General features: G+C 45.1%; 1 protein-coding gene across 3 annotated transcripts in view; it reads left to right on the plus strand.

Moving 5' to 3' along the window:
• The first annotated feature begins 648 nt into the window (after positions 1–648).
• The window catches only part of SUCO (SUN domain containing ossification factor), a 210,093-nt gene continuing 184,335 nt past the window's right edge, over positions 649–26,406 (plus strand). For 2 of the 3 annotated variants that reach the window (XM_087962483.1, XM_087962484.1), the window contains exons 1-2: positions 649–987; positions 25,650–25,758. In XM_087962483.1, the coding sequence (XP_087818609.1) occupies positions 815–987; positions 25,650–25,758 (282 nt within the window). In that variant the 5' untranslated portion in view covers positions 649–814. The remainder of the gene's footprint in view (positions 988–25,649; positions 25,759–26,406) is intronic. The other variant, XM_026681814.2, reaches the window with a different exon arrangement.

Raw genomic sequence — 26,406 nt, forward strand, 5'->3', positions numbered from 1 at the left:
TTCCAGAAACTGAAGAGGTGTTACCCACCCCATAATTTTACAGGCAACTCTGGTTCAGGAGCTGCTAAAGGTCTATCATGTGCAACTCAGGATGAAATTTGTCCGTTTTTCATGTTTTACATCCTCTGTAAACTATCCAGGACCCCTGGGAGTTGTGCAGCATATAAATTTAATAAATAAGTAAATTGTGAATATGGCAAACAGACTTGGCCTGTTGCTTTCAACACCTGCGATGTGTAGATGAGGCTGATTCTGGAGCATACAACAGGATTCAAAAAGCCCACAAAAAGAAATCTAACTCTGCCTGACTGGTAGCAATTCTAATTTCCACTCAGACAAAATATTTAAAACAATCCAAGAAATTGGATTAGCCCCCGATATATCAAAAGGTCCATTTACCTCGCACTTTGCCACAAGATCTTTTTTAAAAATCCATGAACAGACCAGCTACCTTTCAACCCCTAACGTCAAATGAACTGCGTCCTCGGCGTTGCTGTAGCCACTCCCCTGACGTAATCAAAAAGAGCATATTACTACAGCAGGAGCCAATTAGATATCGTTTTTTAGAGAAACGTCACTGCTACACTTGGCGGTTGGCCCACGCTCTTCGGAGGAAGTTCGGTGGGGGCTTGGGTAATTTTTCAGTACGCAGGCGCAGAACGCTCATCGCGTTCTCTTCCTTTTCCTTAGGGCTTGTCTGGCTGACGCGTCACATTCACCTCAACGCGACCGGACACGAACAAGACGGGCTTCTGGTTTAGTTTGGGAAAATCGGAGAGAAAGGCCGCCGCCGCGCCAGCTACGAGACCGTTCCATGAGAAGTCCCTCCTCGGCTTGCCCCTGTCTCGTAATCAACAGCAACAGCCACCGAGAGGATGCGTCGCCACCCCCTGGCCCGAAGAAGTGCACGGAGGAGACGATGAAGGAGGTGTTGCCCCGTCGGCTTTTGATACTGGTGGTCTCCTTCCTCCTCGGTTGCTTGCTTGGGTGAGTGCTTTGACCTCCCGGGAATTTTAGAGATGGTTGGAAGGAGCGAGAGATAAGTCTTGGGTACCGGAAACTTTTTTCACATCTGCGCCCCTTGTTTCCCGTACATATCGAACAGCGATTATTTTAAAACTTCTCCTTGTCCAGTTCTACAGTTTCTAATTCCTGAAGCGAAATTTTAATTTCACGAGGCTTTATTTTTGGTATATGCTCCAGAAGTAAAGAAAATACTTGCCAATAGTTATGCTGAAACCAGACTTTTCCTTTACAATTCTCTCCATGCTTATCAGAGACAAATGCTTGGAAATAATTTCTTATTTTGAATACACTTTTTAAACCAAACGAGTCGAGCTCCGTATGTAACAGCCTTTCCCAGTCAGGTGCAGTCTGCAGTCTACTTTTCTTAAAACTGATAGCGGTCATAGAGATCACACGTCTGGAAGGTACTCTATTCTTGACAATTAACATCATTGTGCTGCCTAGTAGTATTCTGTGCAAAAGGTACCTTGAGAACAAACTAAGTTTTACATTTACTTTTTAAAAATATAACTTAGATTTTCTAATTTTTACAAATTATTATTTAAAAAAATCCAAAGTCCAAATTATTAAAATAGATATTTTAAAAACCAAATAAAATTGGATTTACCATTAAAATATTCTGACAATATATAAACAAGACACCAGTTATTGATTGGATTTTTAGTATTGGTGAACACCAACTTGAACTTACTGTTACATTTGAGAGAATGGGAAGGGTTATTAAAAGCAAGGTTAGTACTTGGGTCCAATTGGGTCTGGAAATGAACTGGCAAGCTATATAGCTATTACCATATAGGTGATGACATGAAGTGATACAGTAGACATCATCATTGTCTTTATATGACCATTTTTATGTGAGCACACAGCAGTTCAAATTTTCAGATTGATTTTAAAGGTAGTCCTATATAGAGGGCGTGAAAATAATTGTCATAAGACCATGAATAGTTGAAGCAAGATTGTCCATCCAGATAGGGTCAGAGCAGGGTGGGATCCGACCAGCATAACAACTTGTTCAGGGAACGCATGTATGCGTGTCAAATGCACACTGCACGGGTGTGCACATTACTGGCTCTGGCAAGCATTTATTTTCTTCAGCTGATGAGCAGCACTCAGCTGTGCTGTGCAAAGCAGCTGAGGAGGAAAAGCAGCCTCTAAAGGACAGCATAGAGCCCGCGCGAGTTGGCCAAACAGAACACCAAAACCTTATCCCAGCAAACCGGTTGCTCTGTGGAGCTACTGGTTCTATAGAACCGGACCGAACCAGTAGGATCCCACCCCTGGGTCAGAGTGGATACCAGCCTAAACTGGTAAAAGCTCTTTAGACCAACACAGTGATTAGCTTTTCCACTGTAGAATTCAGAAAAAAAATCTCGTACTTGATTGTTTGCATAGAGTGCAAGTTCCCTCTGATTTAGAAGGGGAATTGCACTCGATTTGAACATCAAATATAATTAAAAATATAACAATAATAATAGTAATAAGTCAATGGTACCAATAGTAATAGGAGCCCTTGGAGCAATACTTAAAGGCCTGCCTAGATAGATGGAAATCCAGAAGTCATTAGATCTGAATGGCCTGATTTTGCAAAAAAAAATCCTACTCAGAACTATATATTCTAATGCTAACCAGCTCTTGGTTCCTTGATTAGTACTTGAATTCTTAAATTTTTACCAGTCCCAGACTGTGAATTGAATTGAAGATAGTTACTTTAATAATTTAGAAATAATACAACTTGATACATAAACACATAAAAGACCTTTCCTATGCACCAGTTCATCTGCCTTCCTGAGATGAATATTGGGGTATAATGAAGAGAGAGAACCATTAAGCTGTCTTGAGTTTATAAATTAGATTTTTATCTTGCCTTTATTACTTCATTAATCAAGGCAGTGAACCTATATAATCCTCCTTACTCCTCTTTTCTCCCAAACAGCAAACCTATGAGGTTGATTAGGATGAAAGTTATTGGCCCAAAGTCACCCAACTGGCTTTCATGCCTAAGACAGAACTAGAACTCATAGTTTCCAGGTTTCTAAGCTAGTACCTTCACCACTACATCTAAACTGGTTGTTGGAGAAAATGCAGGATAGAAATTTGTCAGATAAATTGATCAGATTCATGTACTTTGGATATCATTGGGATGGGAATCACCATTAATTTCTAGAACAAAACATATTAGATTTTATAATTGTTCCAAATCATTGGGTTATGGATCAATCTCTTTCTTAAATAAGAAATCTCACCATAGCCTTCATGAAGACAATGGAACAAAAGCATCCACTATTGTGGACTTTTGCAGTATCATTTCAAAATCCACCAGGGTCACTAAAAGTCTAACAAATATCCAAGTTTTTAAATGATACATTAAATTCAATCATGATAATTGAAATTATAATTCTGTGTTAGGAATGTTAAAGTTTTGAAGAGAAAGCAGATCTTGTATTGGCTTTCTCTATTTCAAAGACTATTTTGAAAGCCATACCATTATTAACCAATGAAGTGTTTTTTTATATGAGTATTCAAAGCAGGGAATGTTCTTTGCTTCTAGCACCACTTGAAATGTTCTGTCAGAATGGTTAAGCAGATTGTATTCCACCAGAATAGTTGTTCGTTGAAGTATACGTCTTTTGTTTCAAGTTTCATCTTTTAAAAAGATTTTAGTACAGTAGGTTCCCCAATCCCAGGGCTGTGTCCCACAAGCCTTTTGGAACTGAACCATGGAAGTGGTGGATGTGTGTGAGCACACTTTATTTGCACAAGCGGCAGGCTTGTTTGCCCACTGCTGGAATGGAACCATCCAACCCTCCCCCTGCTAGTCCGCAAAGCCAGAAAGATTGGTGAACTCTGCAGTACAGTATTGTTTTCCATGATGAAGAATGTCATCATGGTGAAATTCTGTTTTAAAATCAACAAAATTATATGTTTTATTTTGATCTTGAAACAGCTCTAGGATATACTACAGATACTTTGCACGTAGTATGCTGTGCATTATTATTCTATAATATGAGCTGCTAAGATTCATTTTGTTGTAAGAGAAAAATGCTCTTAAAAAGTACCTGTTCATACTCTTTTATATTTTGAAATAAGTTACATACTTTTATTGTGTAGAATTTACTTTTGTTTACAAAAACAATGTGTAAGGACCTGCCTCTTCTCTCTGTTCAAGAAAGTAGAACTCTTGAAACAATTAGCATTTCAAAAGGAGACTTTTATTGAAGGAAAGAGATAGCAAGACGAAGTAGAATCTGAGGATTCTCACGCAATTCAGTTAGGCCTCTGCTCAGTCGAGGGTTGAATAAGCCAATGCACAGGTGCAAAGTTGTTTTGAGAATCGGCTGACAAGATAAGTTTTCAGGCATCTCTTGCTGGAGGCTCTGATGGTGAGACAAAAAAGATGGCCCTCCCCCCTTACATTCCCACAAAGGTAAATCAAAGGAGGGATCTATGGGACCTGACATGCTGCCTCCCTAGGAGAACTCCACCTGGAAAACATAAAAGAGAAAACAGATCAATGAGTTATCAGGGCTTATTAGGGGTATTGTGCATGGATTTTTTTCAGCAAGTTGTGGGCCCTAACATGTCCCTTAGCCACCCACTCATTTTGAAAGGGGGGGGGCAGGTGTTTCCAAGCAACTAGGTATTGCGTGGCCCATGGTGTGTGCGTGAGTCTAGAGTTTCCTTAATTTTGAAATGTTGCTCACCCTCAATCGTGATAGGGGTGGGTGGGTTGTCTATTGATGGTCTGAATGTGGACGTAATTTCAGGGTTCAATAAGCTGCAATTAAATACAGATGTACTTGCCTGAGGGTTTTTTGCAGCAGTAATTCAACTGTCACTGGGTTTATGATTTGAGTGACAGAGAAAGGTCCTATGATTTTTGATCCCAATTGTTGCAAGTATTGTAGAAACTTGGTGGATAAATACACCCTATCACCTACTTTAAAGGGTCTGGGTTTTGTTCTTTTTTTATCAGCTTGTGCTTTAAAAGCGGCTCTAGCATCACTTAGAGCTTTTCTTACCACTGGCCAGGTGTTTTGTAGTTGGTGTATCCACTCCTTAAGGGAGGTTATGGTTGGTTCCTGCACAGATAGTTCAGGTATTGGGTTAAATTCCTGGTCTGTGGCAATTCTAAAGGGGGTAAAACCAGTTCTGGCATGGGGTTAAATTCCTGGCCCGTGGCAACTCTAAAAGGGGTGAAACCAGTGCTGGAATGCACTGAGTTGTTGTTACTGACCTCTGCAAAGAGCAGGAGGACAGTCCAATTACCTAGTTGATGAAACATCTTAAGTACTGCTCTAGAATCCTACTAATTGTCTACATCCCGCTATTAATCTGAGGATGGTGGGAGGAACTTAGTCCCTGATTGGTACCTAGAAGGCTTAGGAATGCTCTCCAGAACTTTGATATGAATTGGACCCCCCTCCCCTGATCAGATATAATCCTTTGAGAGGCACCATGCAGCCAGTATATGTGGCATAGGAACATCTTGACAAGGGCTTTGGCAGTGGGGATCTTTTGGCAGTGGGTAAAGTGGACCTGCTTGGAAAACAGGTCTGTTACAACCCTGATAACAGTGTTCCCCCCACTTCTGGGAGTTCTACAATAAAATCCATAGAGAGATCTCTTCACGGTGCTGATGGCTCTGCTACAGTTTGCAGTAGCTCAGGGGTTTTTCCCTGCATTCTTGTTGTGCTTGCACAGACAGGACATAGCTTTCTATATCTTTCTTTAGGGATGGCTACCAGAACTGCCTCGTGTTTTCATGAAGCCGAAGTGGCCAGCCAACTTTGAATCGCGGCAGGTTTTCATGAGGGGAAATTTCTGGCTGACTGGGACATACTGTAAGCAGGTATTCTTATGAGCCTGGAACCAGTCTATGAGGAGGGGTTGTTTGAATGTTTGTGTGGTGGCATTGTCAGTCGAGAGGTCTTGTTTTGCTTGCGCCCTGCTCATAACTGGCTGCTATGCTAGCTGAGATGCTGGGAGCAGGGGTTTGACCACCTCAGACGTGACTATTATACTGAGGCATTCTGGACAGAGTCTCTGCTAAAAAGTTATTTCCCCCCAGGAAGGTGTATTAGAGTGAAGTTGAAATGCTTGAAATACTGAGCCCAGTGGATTTGCTTTGGGGATAGCTTCCGTGGAGTCTTAAGGGCCTCCAGATTTTTGTGGTCAGTCCAGACTTAGAAGGGGATTTTATTCCCCTCCAAGAAGTGTCTCTGTGAGGAGGGCCAATTGCACGACATATGTCTCTTTCTCCCAGCTAGTCCATCTCTGTTCTGTATCCGTTTTTTGGAAGTGTATGCACAGGGCTGTAGTTGGCCCTGCTTGTCCTCTTGGAGGAGGATGGCACCGATGGCACTGTCACTGGCATCTACCTTTATGACAAAAGGTTTTTCTGGATCTGGGTGCTTTCAGCACTGGTTCTGCTGAAAACAACTATTTTAGTTTCTCAAATGCGACTTGGCATTCCATGGTCCAGTTTTGTAGCTGTTTTGGTTTGTCTCCCTTTTGTTTTCAGTAGGTTGGTGATGGGGAGCGCAATTTGCACAAAAGCTGGGATGAATTGCTGATAGAAGTTGGCAAACCCCAGGAAGCTTTGCAATTGCTTGTGTGTGGGGGGAGGGGCCCACTCAATCACTGCTCACATTTTTTCAGGGTCCATTTCCACACCCTCATGGGAGATTCTGTACCCCAGGTAGTCTATTTTATCTTTGTGGAATTTGCATTTGGATAGTTTTGCATACAGCTTTGCGGAACGGAGTTTGTTTAGGACTGCCCGGACAAGTTTTACATGCTCCGCTTTCATTTTGGTGTATATTAAAATGTCATCTAAGTATACCAAAACCTCTTTGTATAGGTGCTCATGGAGCACTTTGTTTATTAGTTTCATGAAAACTCCTGGGGGGGGGTGAAGTCTGCATAGGAGCACTTTGAACCGAAAGCACCCAAATGGTGTGTTAAAAGATGTTTTCCATTTGTCCCCTTCCCTAATTCTGACTCTGTAGCAGTCTTCTCTCAAGTCCAGCTTTGAGAATAAAATTCCTTTAGAGAAGTGGGCTAGCATGTCTTTCATTAGGGGAAGGGGGTACACATTTTCCATGCTTACTGCATTCAGACTTCTATAATCCATGCATAATTGGAAAGACCTGTCTTTTTCTCACAAAACCGCACCAATGCTGCAATTTTGGGTTGGGCTGGTTGAATGAACCCCCCGGCCAGATTTTTATCTAAGAAAGCTTGAATTTCCTTGAGTTCTCTTGGAGACATGCTGTACAGTTTTGGTTTCAGTGGTTTTGTCCCTGGGAGGATCTCAGTGGTGTAGTCTGTGGGTCGGGGGAGGGGGGAGCTTATTGGAGCTCTCTTCGCTGAACATCTCAGCTAAGTCCTTGTATTCTCAGAAGATGCCCTGAAGTGGCTTGGCCCTTCCAGCTGCAGTCATTTCTTTCTTTGGGTTTTCCCCCAGTTCCTCTCCTTGGTCATCTTGTCCGGTCACTCCCCAGTGAAACCTTAGGGTCCCCTCTTTCCAGTTTAATTAGGGCCGTGATGGTGAACCTATGACACGCGTGCTGGAAGTGGCATGCAGAGTCATCTCTCCAGGCACACCAGCTGTCACCCATTGCTCTTCTAGGTTCCGGCACATGCATGCGCGCCAGCCAGATGGTCTTCACATGTGCGGGAGCGTTGGAAACCAAAAGAGCAGCTTTGTGGTGTGCATGCATGGAGACCACCTTGGCTTATTGGTTGGAATGTGCCTTGTTTTGACTGAGATACCTTGCTGCAGCTGTAAAGTTTGCTTTCCCATCCCGCTTGCCTATGGCAACTCAAGAGCAGTTCAGGGATGCTTTGCGAGTTGACAGGCAATGTGACCGGCTTGACCAGTTCACTTACCAGTGGGTCGTCTTCTGAGTTACTTTTGAATGGGCCAGAGTCTTCTGATTAGGCTGGAGTTCCCTCCCCTGGTTTTGCTAGGGGGCAAAACTTCACAGCCTCTCTGCTTCTCAGTGCAGTGTCTTTTCCACAAGGGTGACTTTCGCAGGCTTTCCACTAGATAGATGCTCGGGCTTCTGGGCAAGGGACTTTGAGCAGCACTCCGCTGCATGGTGTCCATCTTTTCTGCATTTGAAACAGGCAGTTGATCGTGGCAGGGGAGCAGCTTGTGGCTTGAATGACTCTCGCTTCCCTTGGGTGGGGATCTCTTCCACGTTCTCCCCGCTCAGTACTGGTTTCTGGCCAGGTGAATCTCCACCTCTTCAGCTAAGATGTACCACTCACGGAGGAGGTTCAGGGCTCTGCGTGCCAAGCAGGCATGGTAGAGGCCATCATTCAGTGCATCTTTGAACCAGCTCACTAGGATGACTTCTGGCCAGTCTACTCAGTAGGCGAGGTCTCGGAATTTTTCGGTGTATTCCGCCACTGGTCAGTAGCCCTTCTTCATGGTTCTGATATGGTTGCAGGCCTTGCAGTTTGCTAGGGGGTCCTCGAACCGGCGGTAGAGAGCTATCATGAAGTGATCAAAGTTCCGCAGCTCCAGGGCATCAGCATTGTTGAGGGTCACCATCCACCTGGCTGCTACCCCTTCCAGAGCCAGGGTGATGACATGGACCCGGGTACCCTGGGTTTGAAAATCATGCCCATATTCCTGCATGTGAGGACATGCGCCAGGAAAAAGCACAACTGCTGTGGATCACTGTCATACTTCACTCCCATGAGGGTATTTTCTTTCCAATTGTGGTGCTCTTGCCTGGCCCAGGACATTTGCTGGAGCTGCACGTGGCAGGTTCACTGGGACAGGTGTTGGTCCTGCTGCCCCCTCTGCCTGGTCAGTGGCCACTGGACCTAGGGTGGCAGCCCTGGCCCCGTCAGTAGCTGCTGCTGCCTCACCTCCTCCTTTGCGGTGGTCCAATTTCCCCTGGGGTCTCAGGTTCTCAAAAGTCACGGTCACAAACATGTGACATGTCTTTTCAGTTAGTTGTCACTGGCCAGTTCCTCACCTAGGTCCTCAGGGCTTCCAGCTCATATTCCCAGTCCAGTTGCCGGCTGCCTCGACTGAGGGTGACACCTTTGATTCTTCCGTCCCAGATGTCTTTCCCCCCCAGTGCAATTGACAATCTCGATTTCGTGGGGTCCTCCAAAGTGGTCTTGCTATCTTTGATAGGGCGTTCGGCTGGGTGGTGGTAGAAGTTTCACACAGTACTCTTCCTCTATGCACTCTCTGTGCTCAGTGCTTTGTGTGGACATAGCTTGCAGGCTCCCCTCGGTAGAGCAAGTGTTTCTCCAAGTTGACCACTTTTGCAGATCCTTCTTTATGTAAGGACCTGCCTCTCCTCTCCGTTCAAGAAAGTAGAACTCTAGAAACAATTAGTATTTCAAAAGGAGCCTTTTATTGAAGGAAAGAGAAAGGCAAGACAAAGGAAGCATGATCTGAGGATTCCTGTGCAATTCAGTTAGGTTAAGGCAGTTAGAAACCTCTCCCTTCAGTCTGATGTTGAATAGGCCAATCCATAGGTGCGAAGTTGTTTTGAGAATTGCTGGCTGAGAAGGTGATAAGAAGCTGTTCTCCTGGGAGCCGTTCGGATCATCCAGAGAGTGGGAGGTGCTTCAGTCTGCGTCGTTGTAGGCTGAGCTTAATTACTGAGGATTGCTCCGCCCTTCACCACGTGGCTGCCTTGCAATCCCCAGTTTACGCTCAGCCTTCGTGAGATTAGGCTGTGCATTTCTCCACTCTTTGGCCGATTCAAGTTCCTTTTTAACAGCTATAGAAAAGAAAATTTCCCTTCAGGTTTGCCTTGCGTTTCGGTTCTCCTTAGCCTCTGCGCAATTGGGGTGGCTATAGCAGGGGAGCGCGTTCTTCGCCCCAGGGGGATAGGGAGCGGGCGGCTTTCGCGCCCGGCGCCAATCCTCCCCCAATTCGGCTCCTTCCTGCCGCTTCGCGCCGCTATTGTAGCGCTCCACTCGATCGCGCTGATAAGCACAGCTGGTGATCCCCCCACCGCGACGCCAATCGCCCCAAAAAGGGGCGAAAATTGTCTCGCTGCCTCTCTCGGCCTCCAGGTTTGCCGGAGAGGCTTAGTCTTGCCCTGAGCGGCCCGTTTTAAAGGGATCGTGGGCGGCCGCCATTTTGGGCGCCGCCACGCGGGCGTTTTGTAACAGGCCTCTGCGACTGCGAAGAAACTAGTCTTGCAGTTTCTAATCATAGGCCTCCCAGCCTGTGAGAACTTACTGCATTCTTAGATATTGGCAAATTGTTGGCTTTCCGCAGCAGCTCAGGGCAGGGAATTGCAGCCTATCCCTCCCGGTGGTTGCCTGGGAGCTCCAGCTGCCAGAGGCCTCACTTCAGCCTCAGGCGTTCATTTGGACAATTGGAGAATTTAACACCGTATCTGGGGTCACTCCCTCCTGGGAGCGCTGAACAGGTCCCGGTTTATTTCTTGTCAAAAATTATTATTATTATTATAATATTAATAAAATAATAATAATAATAATAATAATAATAATAATAATAATAATAATAATAATAATAATAATAATAATAATTTGTTGTAGGCCGAAACCTTGGCGAGCCAACCGCCTTAAATTGGAGCTAGAGTCCTTTCTTCTATAATGGCAGATGACAATTCCACTAGAGGCTCTTCTTTGAAGGCCAGATCTAAGTCCTACCACCTGCGCAGACAGGCTAAGGAAGCCCCTAAGGAAACTTCCAAGGCTTCTCAGAGAGACGCCCTAAGGCGTCATAGGGCACTGGAGAAAGAATTTGACAGGCGATCTAGAAAGGCACAACCAGTGCCCCCAGTCCCCCACCCTCCATTCCTTCTACCTCCAGACACCCCCTCCCCCAGATTGTTCTTCCCTCTCCAGGCGCAGCTTATCCCTGGGACGCCAGGTCCCCGAATCAACAGCCAGACAGCCGAAGTACTTTCACGCCCACGGCCGCTGGTCTGCGCCAGGAGGAGGCCGCCACTGTCGAGATTTCTGCGCTCATGCAGGCATGGATGGAACGGGCTATCCGCCAGGGGATAGCAGAGGGCATTCAACAGATGTACAGGTCCGGTCCCCCCTCGATGGCGCCCGAACACGACTCGCCATCAGTCAGGTCCTCGCCTAGATTGGACCCTATCCATGGTCAGGTACCTTTATGGGGGGACAGCCCCCTCCCAGAAGGGGAAATGGAGGAGGCTATAGAGGACCTGGATAGGTTCGGGGAGGAGGAGGATCTTGAATGGGGGTCTACACAAGGGGAACCCCTATCGGAGATAGGCCCGATAGAAGGAGACATGTCCGAGGACGAGGGCCTCACTCCCGATCAACCCACCTTCTGGGTTTGTTCAAGCCACACATGCTTAATCACTACTCTTTAAGGCCAAGAACATTTCTGGCCTGTCGGTTCAGTCCTCTCCGGCTCTCCCCGCCCCGGCAGAGGGACAAGAGGACGCCATTTTTAGGCAGCCCGTGGTGGAGGCGAAGGTTATTCCGGCCCCACCCATATTCCATGACCTAGTTTCAGACCAATTGGACTCTACAAGAGCTTCCCCTGCCCCATCCAGCCAGGACAAGAGGTTCTTTAACCTCGAGCTGAGCTTTTGCAACTTGCTTAACACTCCCGAGGTAGACAAGCCCTTCGTTGGTTCAGTATCCTCGCCTCTTCCAGTGACCCCCTGGAAGCCCGAAACCCGAGGACAAAAGGTCCGAACTGGCCTTACGTAGGACTCATCAGGCCGACACCTGGGCCATTAGATCGGCCATGGCCGCTTCCCTTTCACCAGGTCCTCGATCCGGTGGCTCCGCCAAGTGAAACAGCATGTTCCCCCCTCTAACACAAGGGCACATCAGGAAATAGCAAAGTTGACGGCCGCAGCAGAATTCTCGGCCGACGCCACCTACCACGCGGTGAAGTCCTCCGCCCGAGCGATATCCTCTCACGTTACAGCTCGCCGCATGCTCTGGCTCAAGCACTGGCAGGCGGACATAAAAAACAAGGTTAAGCTGGCCACTGCCCCCATTAAGAGGGACAGACTCTTTGGTGCCGCCCTGGAGCCATTGCTATCCGAACCCCGAAGTAAGAAAAAATTTCTTCCCCCCACTTTTTGGAGGTCAGAGTCAAGAGCCCCCCAGCCCTTTCGGAGAGGTCCCTCCCGACCCTTCTACCAGTCATCTTTCCAGCCCAGGTATCCGAGACTCCCCTCCTTCCGGCCATTCCAGCCCCAGGATCGAGCCGATCCAGGTGACAGGAACAGGAGGGGCGGCAGCTACAGACGCCCTTCAGGGGCTCCGGAGGGTAGCCCTTCCGGCGCACCAGATAGACCTCGTCCCTCTCCTTCCCATCGGCGGACGCCTCAAGCATTTCGCTGACCGATGGGATTCCTCCACTTCCGATGCCGGGGTCCGGGACACCATCAGACTTGGTCTCGCGCTTGAATTCCAGCGCACCCCCCCTGACTTCTTTATGGCATCCCCCCTTCGAGGGACCCCACTAAACGCAACTTAATGGATTCAGCCATTCAGCATCTCTTTAGCATACAGGCCATACAACCCGTCCCACCATCCCAGCGGGGCAGGGGTTTCACTCTCACCTCTTCGTGGTCCCCAAATCCTCAGGGGGATGGAGGGCTATTCTAGACCTGAAACGCCTCAACCGTTACCTGGTTTACCGCAGGTTTAAGATGCACACCCTGCAGTCCATTCTCCTGGGCATCAGACAGGGGGATTGGCTAGCCTCTATAGACCTTCAGAGGCGTATCTCCACATTCCAATCCAGCCCTCCCATTCCATATTCCTCAGATTCTGCTACAACCACCACCACTTCCAATATGTGGCCATTCCCTTTGGGATGGCCTCTAACCCGAGGACCTTCACTAGGGTCCTCACGGCTCTGGCGGCCCTCCTCAGGAACCTCCCGGTTCGTCTCCATTGTTACCTGGATGACATCCTCATCCTGTCCCACTCCAGACTCCAAGCAGAGAAGGATGTCAGAGCTACCCTCTCTGCCCTCCAAGACCATAGGTTTCCGGTAACTGGAAAAAGAGCCAACTGTTACCTTCTACACGGATCACCCACTTGGGGCCGTCATTGACTCAGTTCGGGAAAGGTTTCCCTTCCTCGGAAAGATTCCTTAGCATTCAGGAAACCATCACACACATCAGACGCTCAATAAGGGTAACACTTTTGGATCTGTCTAAGCTACTAGGTAAAATGGTCTCATGTATTTCCATCGCTCCCTGGGCCCGGTTACACACCAGGTCCCTACAGTGGTTCCTGCTTCCGCTCCAACGGTCCGGCAGTAGCAATTCAAAGGCCACGGTCAAGGTGCCTTCAAAGGTCCTCACGTCTCTCCTCTGGGGACCAGTCCCGCCATCAACAGGGACATGGCCTCAAGAAGCCCCAACACCTCACCCTCACCACAGACGCCAGCCTGTCCGGAGGGGGCGCTCACATCCACTCGCTTCGACACAGGGCAGATGGTCTCAGGTAGAACGGGCATGCAGTATAAACTGGTTGGAACTCCGCGCCATCCACCTGGGCCTACGCCACTTCCTCCCTCAGGTACATGGGCGGCATGTCCTTATACTTACGGACAACATCACCGCCAAGGCCCTTGTCAACCGACAAGGGGGCACCCAGTCCATCCGTTTGATGAGAGAGGCCGAGCGCCTCTGCCGTTGGGCGGAGCGCAACTCCTCTCTCTCAAAGCCGAGCACATCTCAGGGGACTTAAACACCCAAGCAGACTGGTTGAGCAGGACCATGGGGGACCAGTCCGAGTGGCGCCTCCACCCGTCACTGTTCAGGGAGGCGACCGGGCTGTTCGGCCTCCCGTCAGTGGACCTCCTCGCATCCCCTCAACACTCAACTCCCCAGGTTTTTCTCGAGGTACCCTCCCACGGGCCGAGAACTACAACGCCTCCATTGCCCCTGGCCCTCAGGGCTTCTATATGCTCTCCCTCCCGTAGCCCTGGTACTCAGGGTCATCCAGAAGCTCATCTCCGAGACAGCAGAACTGATTCTGGTGGCACTCTACTGGCCCAGGCGCCCATAGTTCACGGACCTCCGCAACCTATCAATGGCCCCTCCCTGGGAAATTCCTCCGAACAGGATTCCTTTCTCAGGGTCCCCTTCAGCACCCGGACCCGCAGTGGCTCCAGCGAGCTGTTTGGAGGTTGAGCGGGAGCGTTTAAGAAAGGAGCAGTTTCGGACTAGGTTATTGATACCATCCTAGCCGCCAGGCGACCCTCCACAGCCCGAATCTTTAATGCCACTTGGAATAGTTTCTGCAAGTGGTGCCAGGGTTTCCAGGTCAACCCGCTTTCACCATCCATAGCTCAAGTGTTGGAATTCCTCCAGAGGGTCTGAGGAAAGGTCTTTCTCCGAACACCCTGAGGCGTCAGGTCGCAGCCCCTTTCAACCGTCATTGCTTGTGGCAATCTGGGGTCCCTTTCCCTCCACCCTCGCATTAGGCATTCCTCAGGGGAGCCACTACCTGTGTTCCCATCAGTTCACAGATACCCCACTTGGGACCTCAATAAGGTCCTTGTGGCCCTTACCAAACACCCCTTTGAGCCGCTCAGGGAATCCACTCTCCAGTTCCTAACATTCAAGGTTGTGCTTCTGGTGGCTATAACTTCGGCTCGCCGAATATCAGAGATAGCGGCCTTGTCGGTGAGGAAGGACCTTTGCATCTTCCATGCCGACCGGGTAGTTCTCCGGCCGGATCCTACCTTCTTGCCCAAGGTCAACTCAGCCTTCCACAGGGCACAGGAACTCACACTTCCGAACTTCTGCCCCAATCCCTCGTGGGAAAGGGAGAAGCCTTGGCATACCCTAGACGTAAGACGGCCCTCTACATTTACATTAAACGTACTCCAGCCCTTCAGGAGATCCGAATCCCTATTCCTTTCCTTTCAGCCCAAATCGTTAGGCCACAAAGTGTCCCCGCCAACCATCGGCCGCTGGATTAGAGCTACTATTTCCCAAGCTTACCTGTCCCAGGCCCTGCCCATTCCCAGCGGAATAACGGCACACTCCACCAGAAGTGCTGCTACCTCGGCTACTTGGGCCACCCAGGTTCCAATTGCTGACGTTTGTCGGGCGGCCACTTGGGCCTCCCCATCTCCCTTTATTAGATATTATAAGATCGACATATTTGCTTCGGCGGAGGCTTCGTTTGGTAGACGAGTCCTCCAGCGAGTCCTCACGGAACCGCAGAGATTGCAGGACCAGACGGACTCCCTCCCGTAGGACAGCCTAGCTTTGGTATGTCCCACTCTCTGGATGATCCGAATGGCTCCCAGGAGAATGGGCGTTGGTTCTTACCTGACACGCCATTTCTCTGGAGCCGTGAGGATCATCCAGCCCCACCCTTATTAAGTTTTCCGTCTGGTGGGGTCTTGTTTCGGCCAATAAACCCTTTAGCATAGTAAGATGAGAGCAAGATCTTCTCTTCACTCTCGACTTCGCGTAAACTGGGGATTGCAAGGCAGCCACGTGGTGAAGGGCGGAGCAATCCTCAGTAATTAAGCTCAGCCTACAACGACGCAGACTGAAGCACCTCCCACTCTCTGGATGATCCTCACGGCTCCAGAGAAATGGCGTGTCAGGTAAGAACCAACGCCCACTCTCAGGCATCTCTTGCTGAAGGCTTCGGTGCAGAGGCAAAGCAAATAGCCCTCCCCCCCATACATTCCCACAAAGGTAAATCAAAATACAAGGTAATAGGCACCAGGAAAAAGCTCCACTGTGGCTGGGTTAATCTTTTCAATGCGAAAGGTTCTATAAACTTAGGACCCAGCTTTTTACAGGGCAATTTAGTTTTAGGTATTTGGTAGAGAGCTAAACTTTCTCCCTTATGTGAAATGGCCTGGGGGGGGGGAATCGCCTTTTGCCTGCCTGCTCCTTCTGCATCTATGTGGCTTTTGTTAGTGCCCGTTTTACATTTCCCCCAAGCATCCTGAAGGGAGTCTACCCATTCAGTCAGGCTTTCTCCTCCATGCTGCTGCGAGAGCCCAGGATGGGTTAGACTTCTCCTGATGATGTCATTAAGCTGAGTCAGTTCTTGTATATAAAAGGCCAGTCCCTGTGAGTGTCCCCAGCTTTGACTCAGCTTCTTTTCGTCAGTAAGCTGTGTCTCTGAAAGCACTGTGATAATTCTACCATTCAAACTCTTCAAAAGCAAATACAGCTTTAAACACAGCTCCTGGGGATCCGGGCAGCTGTGTCTTTAGGAGAGTGGGTCTCCATTCTCCTACCACGCTGAGGACTCGACATTGCTAACATCAGGGAAGGGAAGTGTCCATCAAACTGTGGGGGTTCCTGCTGCGCTCGCCGCCGAAGTGCCTCCGATCCAGCTGGATCTGGAGGATATGGTTGCCCCCTAGAGGCAACCGAAGATAGAGGAGATCCGGTTAGGGGTTTGGGGGTATCGCAAACCCCCTCCTCAGCCGGCTAAACTCCTTTTTCCCAAGGCGGTGGAGCGGCAGTCAGCAATGGCCACCACAAAGAAGCCTGCAGCCGGGTAAGATTGTGCAGGAGGAAGTTGGAGAAAGTGAAAGTTTTTGGCTGAACCGGGACAACAAGGAACCTTTAAACAGCCTGGAATTTTAATTGCTTGAATGATACATTGTTTCCTAAGAAGACTGGAAAGCGGCGGAAGAAAATTGAAAGGGAAAGTTATTTTCTCTCACTCTCCCTCCCCATGGAAATAGCTGATGGAAATCGGGAAAACCTGCTTGGGCACAGAAGGTAACTGAACTTGTTAAAGCCAAGGGGATAAAAGATTTCTGAACATTGGAATTAAAAACTAAAACCTTTTTTGCTATAAGTGGGAGGGAAGAGGTAAAGAACTTATTTTAAGATTGTACTGAAGGAGACTGCTTGGAATTTATAAGACCAGAAATAAATGGCAATAAGACTTCTAAAAATTTACTTTGGAACTGTGTAATTGAACTCTACCCCAGGAAGAGAAAATATAAAAAGAAGAAAATGCTAAATGAAACCATTTGTTCTGATTTGGATTACTTTGTGACTTTGGGATTTTTGGGAACTTATTTCTTGAAAGATTAAAAACATTTGGGTTGTTCTTAATAAAAAAAATGGCATTATTTGTTGAAGAATTACAAATGGAATTTCAAAAGCTAAAAGAAGAGGAACAAGAAGGCAAGGGCTGTTCTGGATCTATTTTTCACTTCTTAGAAATGGCGATTTTTACCTACCAAGAAATACAACAACAAGAAGGCTGGGATGAAGGAGAAGCCATCTTTAATGGGCAGACAATCTTACTTGCGGAAGAAAAGAGAAAGGGGGAAAAGAAAATGGAGAATTCAGAACTTAAAAAAGCAACCAAGAAAGGGAAAAATAAGATGAAAAATCAATACAATGTCAGAAAGCAACAGAAAAGAGAAATACAACAGAGAGGGAACATTAAGAGAGTGGAGTTTGAGAGATGGGGGGGGGGCAAAAAGGCTAGAATTGATAAGAAAGGGAGGGAAAAAGGAAAGAGAAGTCATAAAGGTTTAAAACAAGATGTTAAAAAACAGGTTTTTTTCAGAGACAAAGGGTAAATTATAATTTTAAAAATGATTCTGCAAAAGTACATAAGATTGTATTGTAGATATTAGTATTTGAAATCGAGTTAGAAAACTGAAATATTATATGAGTTAATAATGCATTAAAGGGAATGTATAAAAATGTTTAAGATTTAATAATAGAGTTTAACTTTCTATGGAATATTGTTTTTACTATCTTATAAACTTAATTCTCTCTCTTTTTGTTTTATTATTCTAAAATGTAATACTTAGAATGTACTAAGCAGAATCAGTATGGAAAGTATGTATTATTTTAAGTGTTAAATTTAGGGGAAAGATAAAAAGTTGTCATACTTCAACCAGTGATTACAGGAGAAGTATTGTATTAGAAAGAAAAGATAAATAGATAATTGAAAGAGAACGGACAAAAGATGCAAGTATAATTATCTAAACTGAGATGAAATAAATAAAATAGAATTAAGAGAGTGAATGAAGAGAGAAAATATATAGAAAATATAGAATGTTAAATAAGATATGAAATAGTATATTAAGTGAGCATGAATTGGATTTATGTCTGTACAAAAAGATGTAACCCGGGGTAAGCCGCTTTCCAAAAAGAAGTTTTATGTATTTATGTTTTGTGTTTTGTTTGTCTATGTTTGAATTAATAAAACGCTAGAAGAATGTTGGAAGAGAATAACGAAATTGTAAATAAGGCAGATGGATACAATGAATATATACAATTCAAGGCAAAAGAAATATAATTGAATAGAAGGAAAGGGAGAAATAAAGAGAAGTTGGGAAAAGATAGAAGTTGAACAAATAAGATAAATATGCATATTAAACTGTGCTTGTATGGAAATGTGATAATTTGGAATTATCCTGTCTTTAAATAAGATGTTTTATTTGTTTTTTCAGAAAAGATGTCCTGTTATTATATTCTACGTTTTGTTTGTGTATTGTTTTTAAAAATTAATAAAATTTGTTTTTTTAAAAAAGGGGGGGCTCACTCCCTTTTCCCTTCACAACCCCAGGGCCCCTTGCCCCTTCAGAGAGGATTTCATCCACCCCAGGAGCATAGGGCCCTCTCCACCCACTTAGAATGGGAGGATTATGGGGAGGACGACTGCACTGACCCTTCTGTGCACAGTCCCCTCGTTCAGATCAGAAAGAGGGGGAGATCTGGGACCCTAACCTCTCAGAGATGGAAGAATCTTGCCCAGATCAACCTCCGCCAAGTTTGCAGCCAGAGCCATGGCCTCCTCGATGGCAGTGAGAAGGCTCTTATGGCTTCAGAATTGGCAGGTGGAGTTGCGACGGAAGTGGAAACTGGCTTCGGCTCCCTGTAGAGGTGAAAGGCTCTTTGGCGATGCACTAGAGCCACGTCTCATCGAGACCAGGGACAAATGGAAGATTCTTTCCTCATCAGGAAAGAAAACTGACTATTGCCCTGCTTCATACCATCCACCAACATTTCAGCCCGAGACTACCCCCTGTTTTTACCCGCCACAGGGCGTATTCCCAGCAACAAGATCAACGCCCAGATGCACCCGGCAGACAACAACCTTCTGCAAGTAAACAGCCCTTGTTCTCTCCACCCATTGGAGGTCGGTTAGCTTACTTCGCCTCCAGATGGGAGGAGTCAACGACGGATGCCTGGGTACTCAACACTGTGCGGTCAGGGTTGCAGTTGGAATTTCTCTCGCCACCCCCAGAGAATTTTGTGTTCTGTCCCATTTTGCGGAACAGTTCAAAAAGGGTCCTTATGGAATAAGCCATCCAACACCTAGTTGACATAAGGGCCATTCAACCTGTCCCGGAATATCAATGTGGACGGGGATTTTATTCCCGACTTTTGTGGTCCCTAAGACCTCGAGGGGTTGGCGAGCCATCCTTGACCTCAAATTTTTGAATGAGTTTATCCCATACAGGCGCTTTAAAATGCAGACCCTGCATTCTATTTTACGATCTCCTCTCCTTCATTGACCTTATGGAGGCCTATCTCCATATACCCATTTGACCTCACCATCGCCGGTTTCTCCATTTCTGTTACCAGCACCATCACTTCCAGTATCGAGCCTTCCCCTTCAGGCTTTCTTCAGCTCCAAGGGTCTTCACAAAGATCCTAGCGGCATTGGTGGCTTCGCTTTGGTCCGTTCCATTGAGGATCCAATGCTAACTGGACAACATTTTGATACAGTCGTCCTTCACCCACTCCGCCTATGGTGGACTGACATTCGAAAATGAGACACAGGAAATGTCTCTGAGAAAATGCCAGCCCTGAGTGAACTGAGGTAGCAGTATTTATTGAGAAAAACACAAGCAAAAATACAGTCTGCATATTCAGAAAACAATGACCTCAACAGGAGATTACTTCACCAGCATGAGAACACACAATCTTGGAAAGTCCCAGATGTTACCTTGCTAGGATGAGATCATACAGCCACGGAAAGTCTCATGGGAAAGTTTGGAAAGTCCCATGAGAAAGCACAACTGTGTACCTTGAACTTTCACCCATTTTCCTATTCCTTCTAAACTTGCAGAATCAAACAGGATGAGACACTCATGAGCAAAGGTACTCCTACCCCCACCAAGAATGCCCACATCTCCCTAGACTTACTGCTAGTATTTCAAAGGCCTTACAGAAAATGATAAAATGATTAATAAAATATATTACCACATCCGCCCATCGAGACCTGCAAATTACACTTTGCTGCCTTCAGGACCACGGCTTTTCCACCAACACCAGGAAAAGCCATCTTACTCCTACAGCCAGATTGCTTCACCTGGGGGCTGTCATCGACACAACCCTGTGCCAAGTCTTTCTGTCTCCAGACCAGGGCGAAAGCCTCACCGAGATCATCCGTCTGGTTCAACATCACACTGTTCCCCTGGCACTGCTGTCCAAATTATTGGGGAAGATGATCTTGTGTATCGGCATTGTCCTGTGGGCACGGCTTCACTCCCGTTCTCTACAATGGTTCCTGCTCCCTTTTCAGTGAGCAGGAACCAGCCACACATCGATCAGGGTCCAAGTCACTCCACAGGCCCTGCGTTCCTTCAAGTGGCTCTCCACGGTCCTCTGGAAGGGAGGACACTGTTCAAGGAGCTGGACAGGCTGTTACCATGGATGCCAGTCTTCTGGGTTGGGGGGTCCATATGGAGGGAACAACTTCACTAGTTTGTGGGCTAAAGGGAGGCTGGAACAGGTGATGAAGTGAGCCTGCTTGGAAAAAAAATCAATCACTGTCCAAATTAGGGTGTTTCCCCCACTTTCTGGGAGATCCACGATAAAGACCATTGCTATTTTCTCCCAGGGTTGTGATGGCTTGGCTACTTGTTGTATCAGTTTGGGAGGGGCTTTCCAGGCCCCTTTTTCATCACTGGACATATCACACAGCTTTTTATATAGCTTTCAATGTCTTTTTTCATTGCTGGCCACCAAAATTGTCTTTGTACCATATGCCATGCCTTTGGAAACCCAAAGTGCTTGACATTGTGGCTTCTTTGCAGAACTTGGACACAGAAGGTGCTGGGGATGTATAATTTGGGATCTTTCTATGCCAACCTGTCCCAGGAGATTCAGAGTTGTTTGTTATTCCTGAAGCGGGTCAGTTTATAGCTCATCTTTGAGCTTCTGGGTTAGCTCTCACCCTGGCTTGCTCGATCGTCTCTGAGTCTGTTGCCTTGTAGTGACCTTATGCTGTCTTCTGAGGGGGGGGAGTGATTGTGTTGACCACTTGTACTGGGGCATACTGGTCCTCAACACCAATAAGACCAAGGAGCTTATAGTAGACTATAGAAGGAACAGATCAGACATCCAGCCCTTGCTTATCAATGGTGACCAAGTGGAGCAAGTGGCCAGTTTTAAGTTTCTGGATGTTAAAAAGAGGACCTGACCTGGGGTTCTCAGCAAAGATTATACTGCCTAAGACTTCTCAGAAAACAAAAAATGAATGCTGGTGACCTACCGCTGCATCATAGAGAGTATCTTAACTTACTGCACCTGTGTATGGTTTGCCAATTGCACAGTGGCAGGACAGCACTCCGGAGGGTTAATGTCATTGCCCAGAAGATCATTGGTTGCCCTCTCCCCTCTTTGGAAGAACTTTATAGCTCCCGCTGCCTTAAGAAAGTTCAAAACAATCTCAAAGATCCATTTCATCCTGGGCACCCTGTTTTTAATTATTACTATCTGGCAGATGGTACAGAATAATAAAAACAAGGACAAATAGGCTGAAAAACAGCTTCTATCCCAGGGCAGCAACTCTATTGAATTCTACTGTATAGTGTAATATCAATGCAATATCAGGGGTTTTCAATTCAATGTATAGAATGTGAAGGATGTGTGTTTGTGTTTATTTTCATACTCATAATGTACGTTGAAGATGGTATTTAATTTCATTGTACAAAGTGCAATGACAAAGTAAACTAAACTAAACTTTCAGGATAGGGCATCCACTAGGAGATTTTTCCCTCTGGGGATGTATTTTAGCGAGAAGTTGAACTGGTTTAAAGCACTGCACCCATCAGACTTGTTTGAGAGAATGCTTCTGAGGGGTCCTAAGGGCTTCCAGATTTTTGTGATCAGTCCATACTTCAAACGGCACTTGGCTCCCTTCTAGGAAGTGCCGCCAGGTTAATAGTGCCTCCTTCTCCCACATCTCCCACCTTCATTCGAGGTTGGTGAGTTTTCTGGAGGTATAGGTGTATGGTTGGAAGTTTCCCTTTTTGTTCCTCTGGAGCAGGATGGCCCTCACTGGCGTCTGCCTGAATGGCAAACAGTTCTTTGGTGTTTGGATGTTTTAAGACCGGTTCCTCCGTGAACAACCGCTTGAGCTTCTCTTCCCCCCATTTTTTTGGATTTTTATTTTTAAAATATACATCAACATCAATATATGAACAGTGTGGCATTTGGGTATCATTCATTTTAGGACAAGTGACAATAATAATATTAACATTCAAATGTATGAAATCCTAGTACTTGTTTGTTTTAAAGTCGTTATTCAATATTTCATTGTTCCATTTTAATTCCAATCACAATATTATTTGAGCTTACATAGTAATGCCATCGTTCAACCTCTAATCTTTCCTTCTAGTTCAGGGGTCTCCAAACTTGGCAACTTTAAGACTAGTGGACTTCAACTCCCAGAATTCTCCAGCTGGGAGTTGAAGTCCACAAGTCTTAAAGTTGCCAAGTTTGGAGACCTCTGCTCTAGTTACTGCTTTTATTCTATTATATCAAAAAATATATGTGCTAATATTCCTTTTATTTCTTATTTCTACCTCTATTCTGGCTTCTAGTCAGGCCACCATTACTAATCCTAGTGTCAATACACATGTTTATATTACAATATAGTCTTTTATTATTTAATTATTCAATGTTTCAATGCACTATTATAGTGCCAATCACCATATTATTTAAACAAACTTAATAATACCATCTTTCAACCTCTAATCTTTCCATCTAGCTATTACTTTATATAAGAGCGTGTATTCTTATTTCTACCTTTATTCTAGTTTTTAATCAGGCCATCATTATATTAAAAAGAAAGAAAAATATTTCTTTTCTATCCATCATCTCTTTTGTCCATTTTAATACTTCAATTCTTATTTGTTTTTTAGCTTGCCTCCCATATTCCTCTCTTGGATCTTTGTGTCTATCCACATCTATATCTTCACTGTTCAGTCTAAACATTTCTCCTATCTCTATCCTCCTATGATGCCAAGCCTCCAGTGTATCTACCCAAGCCCCTACCTCCCTTTCAAAAATATCTTCCTGCTTATCCAATTCTTTTTTAAACCTCTTAAAGTACTTTTCCCTTGGTTTATTTCTTCAGTCAGTATTATCTTCATTATCTTCTTCTCATCATCTTGCTTTATTTGCTGGTTTGTCTGTTCTATCTTTTCCTCCATTTTTTCTCTTGTCTCCTCTCCTCTCTTTCCTGGAATTTTTGGTCTTCATTCATTATCAGTTGCATTTTCTATTTTTCCATTTATGCCATGCAATAGAAGATGCTTGTGTTCCTGTAATTCTTTGTCATGGTGTCTTTAATACTTTGGAACATCAACACAATTTCTTTTGAAATTTCATTTATTTTCCCCTGGTGGAGCATCTTGTCTTGATGATGCCGGTCTGAGAATCATTTGTGTTTCTCCTTGACTTTCTCCAGCTGGTTTCAAACCACTTGATGCACAGCTTTAAGCTCTTAAAGGATTATATCCACGGCTGGAACTGGGAAGTCAGATGGAGCCAACAAAAAGAGCTGTGGATGGAAGCTGTAACTGGCAAAGAACGGGGACACGCAAGTGGATGCATGCTGGGCATTGTTGTAGGTGAACTCCGCCACAGCCAGCACCTCCACCCAATTGTCCTCTTGGCTGTTGCTGAAACAGCAGAGGTACTGTTCCAATATGGCATTCACTCTCTCATATAGATTTGAAACCTGAAATATTTTTATTAGGGATGGTACCTGAATGTTATAGCAAAGAAAAATATATTTAATTATTCATGTATTAACAGCAGCTAGGATTGTATTTACTCAGAATTGGAAAAGTGATAAGATACCGGCAGAGGAAAATTGGATTGAGAAAATATTTGAATGTGCAGAGATGAATAGATTAACACTGGCAATTAAAGAAAAAGAAGAAACTGAATAGTATGGGATCTATTTTATCAATGGTTGGAAAACAAAACAAGTTAAAATGGAGTAGATAAATATATAGAGAAAAAGTTAAGATTGTTATAAAGATAATAGACATAAGAGGTAATGGTTATAAAGAAAATGCGATTATTGTTGTATTGGTAAGAAAAATATTAATTGTAATTGTTAACACAAGATGTATGTACCCAATCAACACACTATTAAAATGAAAGATGGAATTATTGTAAATATAAAATAAAAAAACTTTACAAAAATGTGGTCTTTATTGTTGGCGGGTCTTCCAGCAGCAGAGGAAGGGGTGCCCACAGCCAGGGGAACCTAAAGCGATGGCAGATGTCCGTGCCATCCGGAGGGAGGCTGATGTTGCTGCACTGGACTTGCTGCTTGCTGCTGCCGTGGGGAACTCTGCCTTCAGCTTGGCTTCATTACCTTGGCTGGCAAGGGAAGTGGGCTGCCGTGGTTAGGCTGGGGCTCTGGCGGGTTAGAAGCAGCTGAACTGGTCAAGCCACTGTCACCACGGACACCCCAGGTCGGCGCATTGGCTCTACTCCTTGGATCTTCATGTGGGCAAATCTCTCCATGAGCCATTCCTCTGATGGGCTGTGAAGGGTGCACATCCCTTTGCCAAGTTTCCCCCTCTTGTGTTGCTGGCCCTTTGGTCCTTTCCACACGGACCTTCGGCCTGGTTGTCAGTGGGAGGATCGTCTGTCTGGTCTGACCTGCTGGCTGTGCAGCCCCGCGTGGGACAGCACTAGTGTTAGCGACTACTTTCCCCATTTTCATCTCTGATCTTCCTTTTTCCCCCATCATCCTGGTGTTGTTGGCAGCTGGGACTCAGGACCCAGGGAAAGATGTAGAAGAGTTGATTTTATGGTTCTGACTAATGAACCGAAGAAAATCAGAACTCAGACTAGAATCCTCCTCAAAGATCCTCTTTATTGAGTACATCATATCAACACAGCTCTAAAGGAAAACCATCTCTAAACTTTTCCTGCTGTTTCAGTATAATTAAAATAGGAAATAACCCCATCCCCAAGTGTCACACGTCACGTTGGCTAATTAGGTTAATAGGCGGGCTCTCCAGGCACTCTTTCCCCGACCTTATTTGTTGCCAGTAGATATGACTTTGGTATTCCCAAGAAAACTCTGTTGTGTCTAGTAAGGCATTCTAACCTCTTCCTCCCCTTCCTCAGTGGCAAACAGAAAAATGGCTGCTACCAGGTTCAGTTTGAAGTTAACATTTTTATTGTTTAGTTGAAATTCTGATTCCCCCAACATACTGGTAAATGTTTTTTTTAAAGCAAAAGAACTACATAAATTGAAGATAAAAGAACAAATTCCTTAGCAATGATAATACACTGTTCTTGTTTTATCATAGCACCATCTTTGTTGTGAATGCATCTCAGTCCATTTGTATTTTAGATTTTTTTTTTTTAATTTAACAGATTTCCCAACTGGCATGTCTTTTGTAAAGAGAGTCCTGTATCTGTATCTTTGCATTTACCAAATGAGAACACTCACTTGTCAAATGTGGATGAGAACATCCAGGAAAAGGTAAACATTTATAGGCTATATGGAATTATTTTAGTACAAATTATTAATGAATTTAATGTAGACACTTGGTAAGAAACTATCAAAACAGATACAAATTTTGGTTGTATACCAGTGTTTTAATTAAGTAACAATAATAGCCTTAATGGAATTTATAAATATATGTAGAAAAATAGAAGCAAAAAATACTTTTCTAAAATTGAGTTAGAGATTTATAATTCATTTGTTTATTTATGTTAAAAGAAATGCATTTTCAGCTGGTTTTTTATAAAAAGATAATTTTCTATAGACCTTTGCTCTTGGTGTCCCTCTTTCAAATTTTTCTTGTAGATTAAGGAAATAGGAAATAGTATTTATATTGTACGTTTCCTGCAACATTGTTGAAATGTTTTTTTTTTTTTTTTTGAGGAAGCACAAATTCCTCAATTTCCTAAAATAAGAGAAGCAAGACCAATATTCTGAGACTAATGCTGCTTCTGATATAACTCTCTTTATGAAGTCATTCTAAAAATTATTGCTTGGTTTAAATCAGCTGATAATTTTAAAAGAATAAAATGCAAGTTTTTGCATTTTTGGAAAATTGTATTGGAGAAAAGTGTATAACTGCAGAATTAGTAAAACAATATGATTTATGTTGTCAATTTTTATCTT

Source organism: Notechis scutatus, chromosome 3 (genome assembly GCF_049901735.1).
Source record: "Notechis scutatus isolate UNSWTSFEM ecotype Mainland chromosome 3, rNotScu1.2, whole genome shotgun sequence".
Classification (NCBI taxonomy): domain Eukaryota; kingdom Metazoa; phylum Chordata; class Lepidosauria; order Squamata; family Elapidae; genus Notechis; species Notechis scutatus.